The 17,474-nt window shown below is 35.3% G+C and overlaps 1 protein-coding gene across 1 annotated transcript in view; it reads left to right on the top strand.

Moving 5' to 3' along the window:
* AFF2 (ALF transcription elongation factor 2) overlaps nt 1-17,474 on the top strand; it is a 413,486-nt gene that overhangs the window by 378,043 nt on the left and 17,969 nt on the right. The window contains exons 13-16 of the mRNA XM_075835883.1: nt 3,495-3,699; nt 4,783-4,922; nt 6,032-6,095; nt 9,374-9,510. Of these exons, the coding sequence (XP_075691998.1) occupies nt 3,495-3,699; nt 4,783-4,922; nt 6,032-6,095; nt 9,374-9,510 (546 nt within the window). The remainder of the gene's footprint in view (nt 1-3,494; nt 3,700-4,782; nt 4,923-6,031; nt 6,096-9,373; nt 9,511-17,474) is intronic.

Here is a 17,474-nt window from a genome sequence, read left to right as displayed (position 1 = left end):
AGATAGATAGATAGATAGATAGATAGATAGATAGATAGATAGATAGATAGATAGATAGATAGATAGATAGATAGATAGATAGATAGATAGATAGATATGAGATAGATAGATAGATAGATAGATAGATAGATAGATAGATCTGAGATAGATAGATAGATAGATAGATAGATAGATAGATAGATAGATAGATAGATAGATAGATAGATAGATAGATAGATAGATAGATATGAGATAGATAGATAGATAGATAGATAGATAGATAGATAGATAGATAGATAGATAGATAGATAGATAGATAGATAGATATGAGATAGATAGATAGATAGATAGATAGATAGATAGATAGATAGATAGATAGATAGATAGATAGATAGATAGATAGATATGAGATAGATAGATAGATAGATAGATAGATAGATAGATAGATAGATAGATAGATAGATAGATAGATAGATAGATAGATAGATAGATAGATATGAGATAGATAGATAGATAGATAGATAGATAGATAGATAGATAGATAGATAGATAGATAGATAGATAGATCTGAGATAGATAGATAGATAGATAGATAGATAGATAGATAGATAGATAGATAGATAGATAGATAGATAGATAGATAGATAGATAGATATGAGATAGATAGATAGATAGATAGATAGATAGATAGATAGATAGATAGATAGATATGAGATAGATAGATAGATAGATAGATAGATAGATAGATAGATAGATAGATAGATAGATAGATAGATAGATAGATAGATAGATAGATAGATAGATAGATATGAGATAGATAGATAGATAGATAGATAGATAGATAGATAGATAGATAGATAGATAGATATGAGATAGATAGATAGATCTATTTTTATATAATTATATATATATATATATATATATATATATATATATATTTATTTTTTATAAAAATATATTTATTATATATCCGAGGTGGCTACTAAAAATTGTCATTATTTATAGTTTTATTCTTTATTATACACAACAGATGCTGTAGAACCTATTTTTAGAGAGTAAGTGGGAGCTTCCTGTCCACCATAGATTTATTTGAAGGTCTGCAGCATCTGAAATGATGTATTATGATGTTCTGCATCAGCAGGGATGTAGTACTGTATAGTACGCACTGCAGCTGCTGAGGTCAGTCAATCAGCAGTTGACACGGATTCCTCTGACAATTGTCATCTGAAGGCCATCTGTCACCCGTAGACTCCCTAGTTAAAAAAAACGTATACTTTTAACGTATTTTTTGACTGAATGGCTGTGACGGATGACTCTGGTGATGCCATCCATCGGACATCCATTCTCCATAGACGCTCATGTTAATAAACGTATATGGTTAAAGTATACATTTTATCACTGGATTGTGAAAGACTGTATTGAATTTGTATCATGACAAATTGTATAATGTAACGCAATTCAAGAAAAGGGTGGACATATCAGCATCAATGGAATATAAACACAATATACCTAATGATTGTAACACTTTACTTCAAATTACATTTTTAAGGGTGTAAGGGGTGAATTGCCATTACAAATAAACACTTTATTTGAGACTCACCTTCATTTTCAGTTACTATTCCAACATTCAGGATGTGAGGTGCCTTTTTCAACATAGCTGGCACCAAGAGTCGAGCTAATCGACAGTCTTGGGAAATCTTAAAGATATTTCACAACTTGTAAATGAAATTAAATTGGACAGCTATATGACATACTGGCGATGCCATTAGCTGTAACATCTTTAAGTGATCAATCAAATGCATAAAAAAAAGGTAAATGATTTATACATTAGCAGTAACATTTTTAGGCTGTTTAGGATTCACATGTTGGTAATTATTCTACATCGAAAAGATCTACATAAATTATATGAAGCCACTCACATAAAATCCCCATGCCATGTCTAGCTCTTGCCCGTCCTTACCTCTCATACATAAATCCACTGGAGGCATGTGCGCTTCCTCCGCTGTATTAACTGTTTGTCGTTGCATTTCAATTAACAAAAACATGTTGGCAAATTAAGTCATTAAACATCTTTAATTATTCCAATAAATTCATTCACAATTGGTTATTATTGCAATTAAAAACCCATTTTTACAGCAGTTACAGCCCAAAGCAAGCGAACAATCAGCTCCACAATATGTAACAATTAATGTGCGCTAATGATGCCTCCTCCTTCATAAAATGGATGAAAAAGGTTTGTCAGCTCTATAAATCTCTTGGCGTGTTTAAATGCACCTTCTTTCAGGTACTAAGTTCCATCGGCAGTAAGCTGGATCATTGCTCTGGTATTAGTATCTGAGTTAAAGCAATTCTTTACAGTACAGTAATTAGTTATTATTATGTCATTGAACGGAAACAAAGTATTCAGCAGCAAATATATATATATATATATATATATATACATATATATATATATATATATATATATATATATATAGATTTTTTTTTATATATATATATATATATTTATATATATATATATATATATATATATATATATATATATATATATATATAAAAACAAACAGAAATAAGCAGCACTCAAAGTATAATTCCAAAATGGTAGCGGGTGCAGGCCGGTAATCCTGATCCAAGGATTATAGATAAATGTAGAAGAAATCCCACAGCATTCCGAAGTAGAAAAGCAAGTGATTTATTCAGTCAACACAAGCTGCAACGTTTCCGTCCTGCTATAGGACCTTTTTCATGCTTGAAATATGTATGAAATCTGTGCTCTTGTTATTAGAAGACCTCATCTGTAACACAGGAAGTGATCAGGACAGATTCAACCCCTTGGCGACATGTGACGTGTCTGTACCTCACAGCTGCCAAGGGGGAGTATGGCGCAGTCATATAGGATTAAGGCAGGGCTTAAAAGGAGACAATAAATAGCACAATGCATACATAATGTAGTGTATTGGACCAACTATCAAACGACCACTTGTTTGAGGTCCCTATGGGGACAAAAAAAAAAGAAACAGTAAAATACCATTTTTAATAATGTACAAAAAATATATTAAAAGCTCAGAAAAACCTTACTATTGGTATCGCTGGGTCCGTAAAATCCAGAACTTTTAAAATATCTTGTTATGTAACCCCTTGGATGAACACCATAGGAAAAAAAATAACAATGGCAGAATTTCTGTTATTTGGTCACCTCACCCCCCCCCCCCCCCCCAAAAAAAAAATTGGAATGAAAAGTGATTGAAAAGTCGTACGTACCAATAAAAACAACATCTTTCCCCGCAAAAAAACATGCCCTTGCACAGCGTAGGCTTCGCTCACATCTGCGTCGGGACTCCGTTCATGGGTTCTGTTGGAGCTTTACGTCAGGGGAACCCTGGCATCATTTTTTATTGTTTATAATTTTTGGAAACTGGTAAACCCATTTAAGGTCATATCTAATTTACATGACTGACACAGTTTTGAATATGGTCTCCTAAATATCTCCTGTATGTTCTGATTATTTTGTCTAGGGTGAAAAAGACAGCAAAAAAGAGAGAAGAAAAAATGTTTCCTCCATTATTGTCTCCTTTGGGGGATGAACCAGTTCGTAGGCGACACTCCAGTGATAACAGCTCTTTCCGTCAGGATGGCAGTGTAACGACGGTGCACGTCCCATTAATTTCCACAAGACACAAAAAGACTGGCAGCACAATAACAAATACTAAAGTAAGCTGTGTAAGTATCAGTTTTATCTCTTATAACCTTATCCTAAAACTCAATCTCTGGGCTACAAACCATGTGAAGATTTACACTACCCCCTCCCCCATTCATGACTTATTTATTGGAGGCTCTGCAAATAGCAGATAAGGCCAATTGTATTGTAATACATTATAACAATAGAATATCTAATACATATTTATATTATTTTTTTGCCATTGTAATGACTATATTGTTATTATGGTGTATGCTGATTGAGTTCTATTTTAATTGGTGTTCATTTGTATAAATAAGATTAGCATTGTAGGATAGGAGACATTGCATCATCCTTACAAATAGTATGTATCCATCTTAATATATATATATATATATATATATATATATTTACAATTATTATTATATATATATTATGTTATATATAAATAAATAAATTATTATATATATTTAAAATGTTATATATATATATTATATTATATATATATATATATATATATATATATATATATATATATTTAAAATTAAGGGGAATGGTGTAGCTGTATGGTGTGTTCACATAGCAGTAATAACTGGGCCCCTCTTCCTGCTGGCTCAAGGGTGGCAAATACTTCATATCAGAAGACCAGCCCTATATTTGGGAAGAGTAGAAGCAAAATAATTGATCATGCCAGTAACAGAGATTTTATAGCATGTAATCATGCTGTAAGGAGTTATCTCGCTTTTTCAAGCTATGTTTCAGCAGCCCCATAGAAGTGAATGGAGCGGTAGCCTAGCATGCGCACTGCCTCTTCATTCCTATGGGGCTCTTAAGAACGGCAAGGTAAGCCCGTTCTCGTGATTGGTGGAGGTTCCAGCAGTTGGACCTCCACCGATCAGATTTTTATTACCTATCATATGGATAGGTGATAAATAATGCTTATGGGGAAACCCCTTAGAGGTCATGTGAATACTATATGCATCCATGTTACTTTCCATTAGGAACAAGTTGAATTAAATGTTTTTAACCAACCTCTTATTCAGATATATTAAATTACAGTATCCACAATATGTATGGATATATTCTGGAAAATGCAGCAACCATTATAGTGTCTATTGTTTATGCAGGAAGAAGATAATAGCAGACCCCCAAGCATTGTCCTTGAGAACAGTCAGCATCATTCAGAACCAGATTTATGGTCTTCAGTACCTGCTGTAACCAATGGAAATACAGATTCTCGAAGATCAAAGATAACATTTGATGAAACGTAAGTTGTATTATATTGCAATGACAATTACGATATAGCTGTAACTCCACCTGGCATCTGTTTTTTACAACAGAATTATAGGTAATAAGCCTAAAGTCATTGACCACCTATGAACAGCATTCTGGCCCATATTTTTATGGAATCATTTTTGTATTATATCTTTATAGCGGACAGAACTGTGTTTTTCCGATAAAGAGCTTTAAATCCCCTGAACCGAGTTGACGTGTCTTTCGGGAGCATTTTTTTTAAAGCAAATGGGAAGGACTTTACTGGCAAAAATCAGCTCGTAAAACACTTCAAGAAGTGACATGTCATACTTTTATGCAGCATTTTTTATTTCTGAGGCGTAAAAAACGCCTCTATAAACTAAGCATATTTCCCATTGAAATCAAAGGGAAGCTGTTTGCAGCAGTATATTAATTTCTATCGACCAAGGACACCTACCCGTATATTTACGGGTGTGTATCCGGGCTGTACAAAATGAGCTGCAAAAAATAGGACATGTCCGTGATTCTATACTTCTTACTGTGAGCATGGTCCGCAAATACGGTTGACACAAACCTTAAAGGGGTTTTCCAGTCACTAACAATTGATTGCCTATCCTCGGGATAGACCATCAATAGCTGATGGTTGGTGTCCAACCCCCTTGACCCCCGTCGATTAGCTATTTTGAAGGGGCCGCAGAGCTTGCACGAACGCTGCTTCCCCTTAATTTCTTTTTGCTCAGTGTGAATCGTCAACATGCATTTAGTGGCGATTCACAGGTATTGCAGCCTTCTTCTCTAATTCACTTCAATGGGAGAAAAGGCTGTAATACCTGTGAATCACCGCTAAATGTGTGTCAACTATTCACAGTGAGCAAGAAGAAATGAAGGGGAAGCAGCGCTCGTATGAACGCTGCGGCCCCTTCAAAACAGCTAATCGGCGGGGGTACCGGGAGTCGGACCCCGACCCATTAGCTATTGATCGCCTATCCTGAGGATAGGCCATCAATTTTTAGTGGCTGGAAATCCACTTTAACAAAGTTCTGAGACTAGGTTGCCAGGACTACATACTAATTCCAGCTGACGCACGTCTGTTTCTAATGTTTTTATGCTTTGTAATTACAGATTACATAATGCTGATTATTATATGCAGGAAGCCAAAAGGTTGAAGCATAAAGCAGATGCATTAGTAAGTGTATCTCTTTCTGTATTATTACTGATCTTACGTGTAGGCTATTTTTTCTGTCAATTGACAATAATTACTGCCATCATAATTGGAGTTCACCTGACAAGCTGAATACTCATTTTATTGCCGCAGTCTTTTTCAATTGGCCCCATTATAATGACTGTCCTCCCATTAACAGACTAAGAACAATCTTAGAAAAGAATTGTTTGCATCTCATTAAATACTCAGCGGCTAAACTATTGCACAATCTTTTGCAATCAACATATTAAACAAATTACAATTAGGAACTTATTAAAGTTGTAAAATGCAACAAAACAGTTTTTCCAGAACTAAATTGATGACATGTTATTGGGGCCATTGGCTTTGACGCAATGCTGCTTCCATTCTAGAGAATGGGCTGTTTCGAGTTCATACAAAGGCCCTATTAGGGGTATGTTCCATGGAAAAAACCGAAGGAGACACAGCACTTTCTCTAGCATTGGTTGGAGTCCTAGTTTTTTGACCCCACTAATCAGACATTAGTGGATTATCGGCAGAAAAAGAAAAACTTGATCAAGCGCTGAGTTTAAAAGGAAGTAATATTCCAACTTTATTCCAAATGTATTAAAAAGTCCATATGCAAAGGGGTGGATGCATCATATAGCGGACCTATGCGTTTCTGACAAGTGACTTGTCCTTGCTCATGGCGTGTTGCAAATACATTTGGAATAAAGTTGGAATATTACTTCCTTCTAAACCCCGCACTGGATCAAGTTTCTCTCTTTCTGCCTTTGATCTTCATCGTGTGACGCCACGAGGATCCGTGCGCTGTCTGGGCTCGGACATAGGATCGGCGAGCTGGAGGATTCCTCCCCCATTTATTAGTGGATTATCCTATTTATGTGGTTTGTGGTTGGAAAACTTCTCTAATAGACTGGGGCTGCACAGTGACTTTGGCCGCGACACAGGTCGCCCGGCCAAAGATCACTGTGGGATGCTGTGTTGTGTTGTGTGCATTGCAGTAATGACTGTGAATGTGGTCACGTTGAGACCAGCAGTTTGCCGTGACGTAATAGTATAGTCTGAAGAAGTAAAAACTTGAAGGAATTCTTGCAACTGTAGTGTCGGGGTTGCTCCAATCTGCGGGTGGCAATGCGGCCACACTTACTTTTAGTACTGTGATATAGCTCGACACGACAATCACACAGCAATCTTTGGTTGTGTGTCCTGTGTCTTAGCCAAAGAGGCCATGTAGCCCTATACTCTTAATGCCCAGGTTAATATTTCTTTAGCAATTCAACAATGTTTTCTTTTTTTTTACCTTACAGTACCTATCAGCATGTTATTTTGCAGAAAATGTTACGTATACTCCAAAACAACTGTTCACTACAGATATTTTGAGACTAAAACCAGTCTAGATGCAGTATAAAAACATTATTTTTGATTTAAAATCAAGGTTCATATTTATCAAAAATTGCTGATTTGGCGTTTAAGAGAAAATGAACAAGGGAGATTGCTCTTGCTTAGTATCTGTTTTTTACCAGGTTCACACTGGGGAATTTTTAACGCATCTGTTTCAGTAAAAATATATATAAATAGTTCCAGTATACATTTCCTCTCTTTAAGATCTACTCTTGGAACTGGCAAAAAAAAATTAAAAAAAATATTGCATCAAAAACTGCATCTTGTGTTAAACTGTGGCATCTTGTAAGACTGGGGCTACATGGAGAATTTTTGTAGCATGACTTTCTAATTTTAACTATTCAACTAAACCTGCATATCAGAGGAGTACATTGAGTTCTCTGCAATGCAGTGCAAGCCTGTGGCCTGCAGCAGTCACGTAAAAGTTGCACTCCATGTAGCCCAGCCTTAGGTTATGGTTACGCAGGTGGTTTTGTAGCATGGCAGCTCTAATTTCAACAAGTTGCATGTATGCAACTGCTAATAAAGATATAGGCTATGTTGACAAAGGGCAGATACACTGCACACTGCACACTGGAGTTCCAGGCAAAAAAAACGCACAAAATTGTGGTGCAGTTTTTCAGCCAGAATGACCGCTGTGGAAATCCTGCAATGAAAAAAAAAGGGATATACTTACCATGGCAAGGCGTCCCTACGACGTCCTATCGTTCTGATGCTCTGGGATGATGTTTCATCCCATGTGACCACTGCAGCCTGGGATTGGCTGCAGCAGTCACATGGTATGAAACGTCATCCCAGGAGGTCAACCTGGACGAAGAAGCACAGAATTCTAGGTAAGTGTAAGATTTTCTTTCCTGAGATGGTGTTCTTGCGGTGGAACCACAGCTTTTCTGTTGCAAAAATTGCAACATCTACTAATTGTTGAGGGTCTTACCTTCCCATTGAACTCAATGGGGAAAACCCGCAACAGAAAAGCAGCACTTACGCAAATACAACTGACATTCTGCGGATCAAAAAATTTCACCGCAGGTTGATTTCTAAGCGTTTTTTCTGCTTATGATTTACGGAGCGTGTGAATGAGATTTGCTTAAATCTCATCCACTCTGCTGCTATTGTATTATGCTGCAGATTTTCTGCAACCAAATCCATTGCGTAAAATCCACAGTATTTATTATACGTGTGAACTTACCCATAGTGTGTAAGTCTTGCGACGTGCATGCAACTCTTAGGCCTTGTTCACATGGCAGGTATTCGACGAAAAAAAGGCTTAAAAAATGCATGCTTTAAGCTTCCCATTGACATCAATTGAAAATGCGCCTAATTTTCATAGTTAATGGGAGTCCCAATAATGAAAAAACGCATCAAAAACGGCTGTATTTTAAAAAGAGCTTTACAAAAACGCTAGCCTTTTTTCACACGTTTACACGTTGTTTTCTTTTGATCGCCATGTGAAGAAGGCCTCATGCGAAAAGATGGATGTAGGTACGGCTCAATTTATTATTATAGTCGAGTAATATCACAGTTGTCATGCTTCAAAAGACTGTGTATAGCCCTCGTCTAAAAGAAATGTGAAGAAGAGGTTTCTGGTGTGATGGCATCATGTAAGAGTGTTTCTTTTGAAACTGCTACAGAGATTAATGTGCTTACATTTCAAACGTGAATATATACTATTTGTTCATTTATTTATAGATTAAAATAATTATGTTTATTGACGACACCATTCGAAAGATTATTAAAAAAAAATCCTAACTATACCAGTCAGACAAAGACCACTTATACAAAGTTGAAATTTGCTTGAGCAATGAAAAGTGTGAAATAAACTGGACCGGTTTTGTGCATTATAAGCTTTTCTATAACACTATTGTTATGCAATGTTTCAGATAGAAAAGTTCGGCAAAGCTGTGAATTATGCTGACGCTGCCCTCTCTTTCATCGAATGCGGGAACGCTATGGAGCGAGATCCATTAGAAGCGAAATCTCCATACACCATGTACTCAGAAACTGTGGAACTCATCAGGTTAATGTCTATTTTGTGATCATTTTCCTTATCTCATTTCAGTCGTAATTAGAACCTGTTAAGTTTTTAAAAGAAAATAATTTCAGCATAATGATTTGTTCAAGGCATCTTCATTTCTGAAGTCAGCGTAATTACTTCTTGCCATTTTATTAATGTGATGGAAAATGCGTAATTGATGGACAGCGCTTTTATAAATTAGCCCCTTTAGAGGTTATAATGTGACTGTTGTAATTTGCAATATTCATAAAATTACAATTGAGATGTAGTGGGTGGCTATAAAGTACAATCATTGTAATATTTGGCAGCGAGACCTGCCTTTAAAGGCTACAATATTAAATAGCAAATTATGTTCAAGGGGTTTTTGATCATTTTTGTGTACAGAGAAAAAAAATCTTCTCTTCTGTTTCCTTGATCTATGAGGTCGATGAGAAGAAAAGTGAACTTTAATCAACAAAGTTAAAGTGAATTACAGCTCCCATTTCTGTTACTGTCATTAGGCTGCTCATTTTATTTGATGCATCATTTGATTCATTTAGTGAATATAACCTCCCTTTTAATGAAAGTAAAATAATTATGTTTTATTAATTTTAATAGGAACGACCAAACTCGAGCATGCAATGTAATCTATATGGTTATTAGAAGCCTGTTACTATTTTTTTCTATAAAAAGCAGGGTAAAACATTGTGTACGGCATATACAAGTGTAAGCATTAATAATATTTACCGTGAAACCCTATGGGGTGTCATTGACCTTGCAGTGGAGGGAAATGATCTCTTAAACCACACATACAAGATCTATCTGTAATAGGACTCAGGAGTCTAATTATTAGTTATTATGGTGGTTTAGCAAATTCGTATTTCCAAACATGTTGAACAAATATAAACATTTGCTAGAAGAAAACTGACGTTTTGTACAAAATTATTTCTGCGCAGCTAAAACATGGGATTCTTGGAGGAATTTGTATCTTGCCGGCCCTGTCTTCTGTTTTGCTTCATAGCTGACATAGAGAGACATGATAGATAGATAGATAGATAGATAGATAGATAGATAGATAGATAGATAGATAGATAGATAGATAGATAGATAGATAGATAGATAGATAGATAGATGATAGATAGATAGATAGATAGATAGATAGATAGATAGATAGATAGATAGATAGATAGATAGATAGATAGATAGATAGATATGAGATAGATAGATAGATAGATAGATAGATAGATAGATAGATAGATAGATAGATAGATAGATAGATAGATAGATATGAGATAGATAGATAGATATGAGATAGATAGATAGATAGATAGATGATAGATAGATAGATAGATAGATAGATAGATAGATAGATAGATAGATAGATAGATAGATAGATAGATAGATAGATAGATAGATATGAGATAGATAGATAGATAGATAGATAGATAGATAGATAGATAGATAGATAGATAGATAGATAGATAGATAGATAGATAGATAGATATGAGATAGATAGATAGATATGAGATAGATAGATAGATAGATAGATATGAGATAGATAGATAGATAGATAGATAGATAGATAGATAGATAGATAGATAGATAGATAGATAGATATGAGATAGATAGATAGATATGAGATAGATAGATAGATAGATAGATATGAGATAGATAGATAGATAGATAGATAGATAGATAGATAGATAGATAGATAGATAGATAGATAGATAGATAGATAGATAGATAGATAGATAGATAGATAGATAGATATGAGATAGATAGATAGATAGATAGATAGATAGATAGATAGATAGATAGATAGATAGATAGATAGATAGATAGATAGATAGATAGATAGATATGAGATAGATAGATAGATAGATAGATAGATAGATAGATAGATAGATAGATAGATAGATAGATAGATAGATAGATATGAGATAGATGAATAGATAGATAGATAGATAGATAGATAGATAGATAGATAGATAGATAGATAGATAGATAGATAGATAGATAGATATGAGATATATAGATAGATAGATAGATAGATAGATAGATAGATAGATAGATAGATAGATAGATAGATAGATAGATAGATAGATAGATAGATAGATAGATATGAGATAGATGATAGATAGATAGATAGATAGATAGATAGATAGATAGATAGATAGATAGATAGATAGATAGATAGATAGATAGATAGATAGATAGATAGATAGATAGATATAAATAAATGGGGAGATAGATAGATAGATAGATAGATAGATAGATAGATAGATAGATAGATAGATAGATAGATAGATAGATAGATAGATAGATAGATAGATAGATAGATAGATAGATAGATAGAGATAAATGGCGGAGACATTTACTGTTAATAGATAGTAGATTGATAGATATTAGATAGATAGATATTAGATAGATAGATAGATAGATAGATAGATAGATAGATAGATAGATAGATAGATAGATAGATAGATAGATAGATAGATAGAAACGGCTAAAAAAAATTGATTACACAAAATGTGACACAATACTGTACATATACTATCAATCTAATGTATATCGGTGCCCCTTTAAATGTCCCCTAATGGCAGTTATCAGGAGAAACAAATATTGGTTGGGTATCAACACTTCAGATTCTTTCTCCCGGTAGAAGATAATCTTCTGTTAGAAGTGTCACGCAGCATCTTGTCCCTATCTCCCCATTAAAATAAACATTATTTGTCGGCCAAGACGACCATGCACATGTATACCGGAGATAGCCGTCATTAAGTTTATCATTTTAGAATCTGGTTACACATGTGATCATACATCAATTATTCCACATGGATTTTTATCATCTTAAATCAGCCCTATGACATGCAGAATCTTTTCATGACTTTTTTACCGCCAATGAATATTTTTTTTTTAAATGTATTGTACCAGAAAAATATTCAACTGCTAACTACTACTACGACTATTTGGTTTTTTGAATTTTTTCTTTCAAGCCTAGTACTAACTTGTGAAGAAAGTCACAAGGAACCTGGAAACCCCTTTAATCAATATTGTCATAGTAAAAAAAGGAAAAAATAACTATGATTGTAGATATTATTTCTCAAGATCACCAAAGTAGGCAATCACTTTATGGTACTTTACAACCAAACAGTATCTTTAGACAAAACATTTTGACACTTAATCATCGGTATCACATCAGGAGGCCAGAGGTTGTAGTTGGAAACAGATTTATGCTCCTAAAGGTTCAGCATGGTGTGTTCATCCCCCGCCGTCTTTTCTAGAGAGAACATGATACTTGATACTGAGTGCTGTGAGGAGTGTAATAACTAATAGCAAACAGATAAACAAAAAGTATGTTCATATTTCCCCATCACAGAATGCTTTTTTTCTAGATGCTTTTCCTATATTTCTTTTTATCTTAAACAGCCATGTCACATTGGTGTTTAGTCCACATAATATAGACTGTATTTAATTATTTTATAGGAGTCTACCTAGTAATCAATGGAAAGATTTTTCTGAATCATGTACCATTATAGGTCACAAGCGATTGCAGAGTGTATAAATGGTGGTGTGAAATAAATTCTGGAAATCCATTCACTATTCTGTCTGGGTAATAAAGAGATTTGTCATTGTTAGGCTTTGTTTACATCTGCGTCAGGGCTCCGTTCCGACGTTCCGTCTGAGCTTTCCGACGGAGTCCTGACTGACACAAACGGAAACCAGAGGTTGCGGATGGTGACGGATTCGGTGTCAATGGTTTCAGTTTGTCTCAGTTATGCAGGGGTTCCGTCGTTTTGACGGAATCAATAGCGTAGTCGACTACGCTATTGATTCCGTCAAAACTACGGAACCCGACGGAACCCCTGCACAACTGAGACAAATGGAAACCATTGGCACAGGATCCGTCACCATTGAAATCTATGGTGATGGAAACGGAAACCTTTGGTTTCCGTTTGTGTCAGTCAGGGCTCCACTCCGATGGAATGTCGGAACGGAACCCTGACGCAGATGTAAACAAAGCCTAAATAGGAGCAGAGCTGCAGTAACCCACCACAGCAGCTATTCAGTGGTAGGAGACATCTGCTTCCGCCACCGACCCTGCATAGCTTCCGGCAATAGGAGGCAGCCGGAACAGTTGATCGGTGTGGCGTCTGGGTGTTGGACCACACCGATCATATAATGATGAACTTTGCTGTGGATAGGTCATCAGTATGAAAACAGTCCCCAACCTGGAAACCCCTTTAATTTAGAATATAATTTAATAATTTATTTCCTGTTGCTTATATAGAGATTGTCACCATTCACATCAGACTCTGTCCCCATTGAGGCTCACTATCTAATATCCCTGTCTCAGGGCCCATGCACACGACCATAGTTTTCATCCGTAATTACAGATCCGTAATTACAGATGAGATTGCGGACCCATTAATTTTTATTGGCCATGGACACATTTCCATAAATTTACAGATTAAGTTTCAACCTTTGTCAGTCATAAGAAGCCGATAGTTAACTTTCTTTGGTCACACTGTCATTAAAGGTGTTGTCCAGTCCCTAAAAATTGATGGCCTTTCCTCAGGATAGACCAGCAATATCGGATCGGTCGGGGTCTGACTCTCAGGACCCCTGTCAATCAGCTGTTTTGAAGGGGCCACAGTGCTCCCCGTTCAATGGGAGAAGGCTATGTAATACTGTAAACCGCCACTTCAAGTGTATCAGCGATTCATAGTACGAGCAGATAAGGAATGAAGGGGAAGCAGAGCTCGTACAAGCAATGCGGCCCCTCCAAAACATCTGTTCGGCGGGGTCCCGAGAGTCGGCCCCCAACCGATCAGATATTGTCTTTTTTGAGGATAGGCCATCAATTTTTAGGCACTGGACAACCGCTTTAAGCATGCAGTACATCAAAACATTCCCTTCGATATTTTTTTTTGGGAGACCTCTGCATATCTGTGTATGCTACTCACATTGTCACACCTTCTGTTAATGGTTGAATTAGTAAGCAAGAAAAGGCATAACTACACTAATGCAAGAATATAATGACAGGCCCAGTTTCAATTGCCATTTTGGTCTTTGCAGAATCATAATCTTGGGTCAGTCCTGATGATATATATAATATTTGTACATTAATATTATAACATTTAACAGCTCAAGTAGTTAAGGAGATCGATTTCTGACTTTTCCATTAAATGTCTTAACCTTTAGGAAATAAAAAACTCCACTGTATAACCTGCTATTATATTAATGAGCAGTAACATTTTAAACATCCCTTCTGTCTGATATTCTGTCCTGCAAATTCCCACCGATCAGTGTGCAGAAGATTGAATAAATGTTGTTTGACTTAGGGATACAGAATTGCCAATAACACTGAGGCTTTTAACATGTAATTTGGATCTGGGCATCCATAAACTAAGCTCAGTAAATGTTCCTGTTCTGTCTTACTCTTTTAAATTAGGCTGTCCAGATATCTTAAAGTCTTCTTATGCAAGACTGAGCTCTATTACTTATTCTAACACAAGAGCCTGTGAAATTACATTAGGTCTCGGAACCAGTGATCAGATGTGATAAATTGATTTCCAAGCCACTAAGTGCATAGTGTGAAGTGTGCTTGGTTAGCCAAACGAATTGAACTGTGCACTAAAACATATGGTTACTCCAATTAATAAATGACATAAAGCTGACAATAGTCCAAAATAAATTAAGTTAACAATATTTATAAGTAGAAGACTGATATTTTTTTGTTCCACTTCAATGTGTGAGGTCGATTGTGTTCACATTCTTAAAGGGTTTGTCCAGTTTTAGCAAATTAATGTTATATTTTTGTATAATTAAAACATGCACAATTTTCCAATATACTTTCTGTATTAGTTCCTCATGGAATAAGAACTCTACTTGTTGTTATTTAGTAGGAAGATTTATTGTTTACTTCTACTGGATACAATTATTTCCATGGTCATGAGATGGACACACAGGTGTATGGCTTGTTACAGTTACAGTATGTGTATCAGAGCTGTGTCTTCTAACGATCTCAGCACCTGTGTGCCCATCACTTGGTCATGGACGGAATTGAATTGACTGGGCTGTGATAAAACACATACTAGTATTTGGGAGGTGTACAAAATATTTATTCTGGGTGTACTCATAGCCCTAGGGTCCAGAAGCGTGTATAGATGTGTCATCCCTTACCTTATCTTTAAACATGACATATCCCGAGATGTGTGTCGTGAGATGTTATACAAACATATGAGGCTCTGTGTACATTACGTTTTTGGCCTATGTTTAATATATACGCCAAGGAAAGCTCCCAATGTACACGTTTAAGGTAGACTGTAGCGGATGCCTTAACATTGGCATCCGTCACCATAGATTTTAATTGTATAGATTAAACATATACCTCATGAACTCTCATAAGCCTGTTCATAATGTATATGTTATAGGGGTTCCATTATAGTCTATAAGGGAAGGGAGGCCACCGTTAGGCATTTGTTTAACACATATGTTATCCATAGACTATAATAGGATCCATTTAACGAATACATCCTAAAAGACTATTGAAAGCCCATGACGAATACGGTAAAACATATACCTGTGAGTTATGCCATACAGTGGCATACGTCACCTGTAGAAACCTATGTTAAAAAACCTTATACAGAGTTTTATACTTTTTTTGCGGGATGGAAAAGTGCAGTCTACTACACTGTTCCATCATCCAAAAAAAAAGATATACTGACATATACCAGCCAGATGTAGGCCAAAAAAACATATACCTCAGATAAATGCCTTAACGTTTAACATATACGTTTTTATTGGATGGCTATGACGGATGCCTCTGATGGATGTGATCCGTCGGCCATCCGTTGCCCATAGACTCCCATGTTTAAAAAACTTATACTTTTTTTACTGTATGGAAGAAGATTGTATTGAATTGGCATTATAACAAATTGTATAGCTTTACACAATTCAAGAAAAGTTAATGGTGGACATATCTGTATGTCGGGAGCTTTCTCGATGTACAGGCTAAACAAGAAGTGAATGAGGGCTAAAGCTGCATTATGGTAGAGGTAATCTCACACATTATCTGGCCTGCATACAAAATTCTTATCATTTAAAAATGCATGCAAAGATTTATATTTGTAAATGTTTATTAAACTATCTAGACAATAGCTTGGTCCTTTTTAATCCGAATTTGGGAGCCATCTTAACCGACTAGACTCTTCTGAGAAAAGATGGAAGACATAGAAAGACAGACAGACAGACAGCTAGTAGATAGACAGATAGATGATAGATAGATAGATAGATAGATAGATAGATAGATAGATAGATAGATAGATAGATAGATAGATAGATAGATAGATAGATAGATAGATAGATAGAGATAGATAGATAGATGATAGATAGATAGATAGATAGATAGATAGATGATAGATAGATAGATGATAGATAGATGATAGATAGATAGATAGATAGATAGATAGATAGATAGATAGATAGATAGATAGATAGATAGATAGATAGATAGATAGATAGATAGATAGATAGACAGACAGACAGACAGATAGATAGATAGATAGATAGATAGATAGATAGATAGATAGATAGATAGATAGATAGATAGATAGATAGATAGATAGATAGATAGATAGATAGTTTCAATGTTTAAGTGATAATTGTATAGGGGGCACTTGACTCTTAGGATATTATAATTTGCACCATAACAAATAACACTCCTATACTAGGTTTTAAGAGCTGGTTATTAGTATGAAATATTGCTCTTCATAATTTTAAATAACATTTTTGTTGGATGACATTAGCAAATTAATATTTCCCCCATATAATGTTAATATTACAAAAATAAAATATTTCTTTACCCTTTAAAAAATGTCTATAACTTACAACAAATTACAAATACAGTATTTTTGATCAGGTTGGTCATTTGGCAGATCAGTTTGATCCTTTGGATAAATCCTCGTCCATCTGCTGATCGTTGC

This window comes from Rhinoderma darwinii, chromosome 8, assembly GCF_050947455.1.
Source record: "Rhinoderma darwinii isolate aRhiDar2 chromosome 8, aRhiDar2.hap1, whole genome shotgun sequence".
Lineage (NCBI taxonomy): Eukaryota > Metazoa > Chordata > Amphibia > Anura > Rhinodermatidae > Rhinoderma > Rhinoderma darwinii.
The sequence above is the reverse complement of the archived record's forward strand: the minus strand, read 5'-3'. Positions and strand labels throughout refer to the sequence as shown.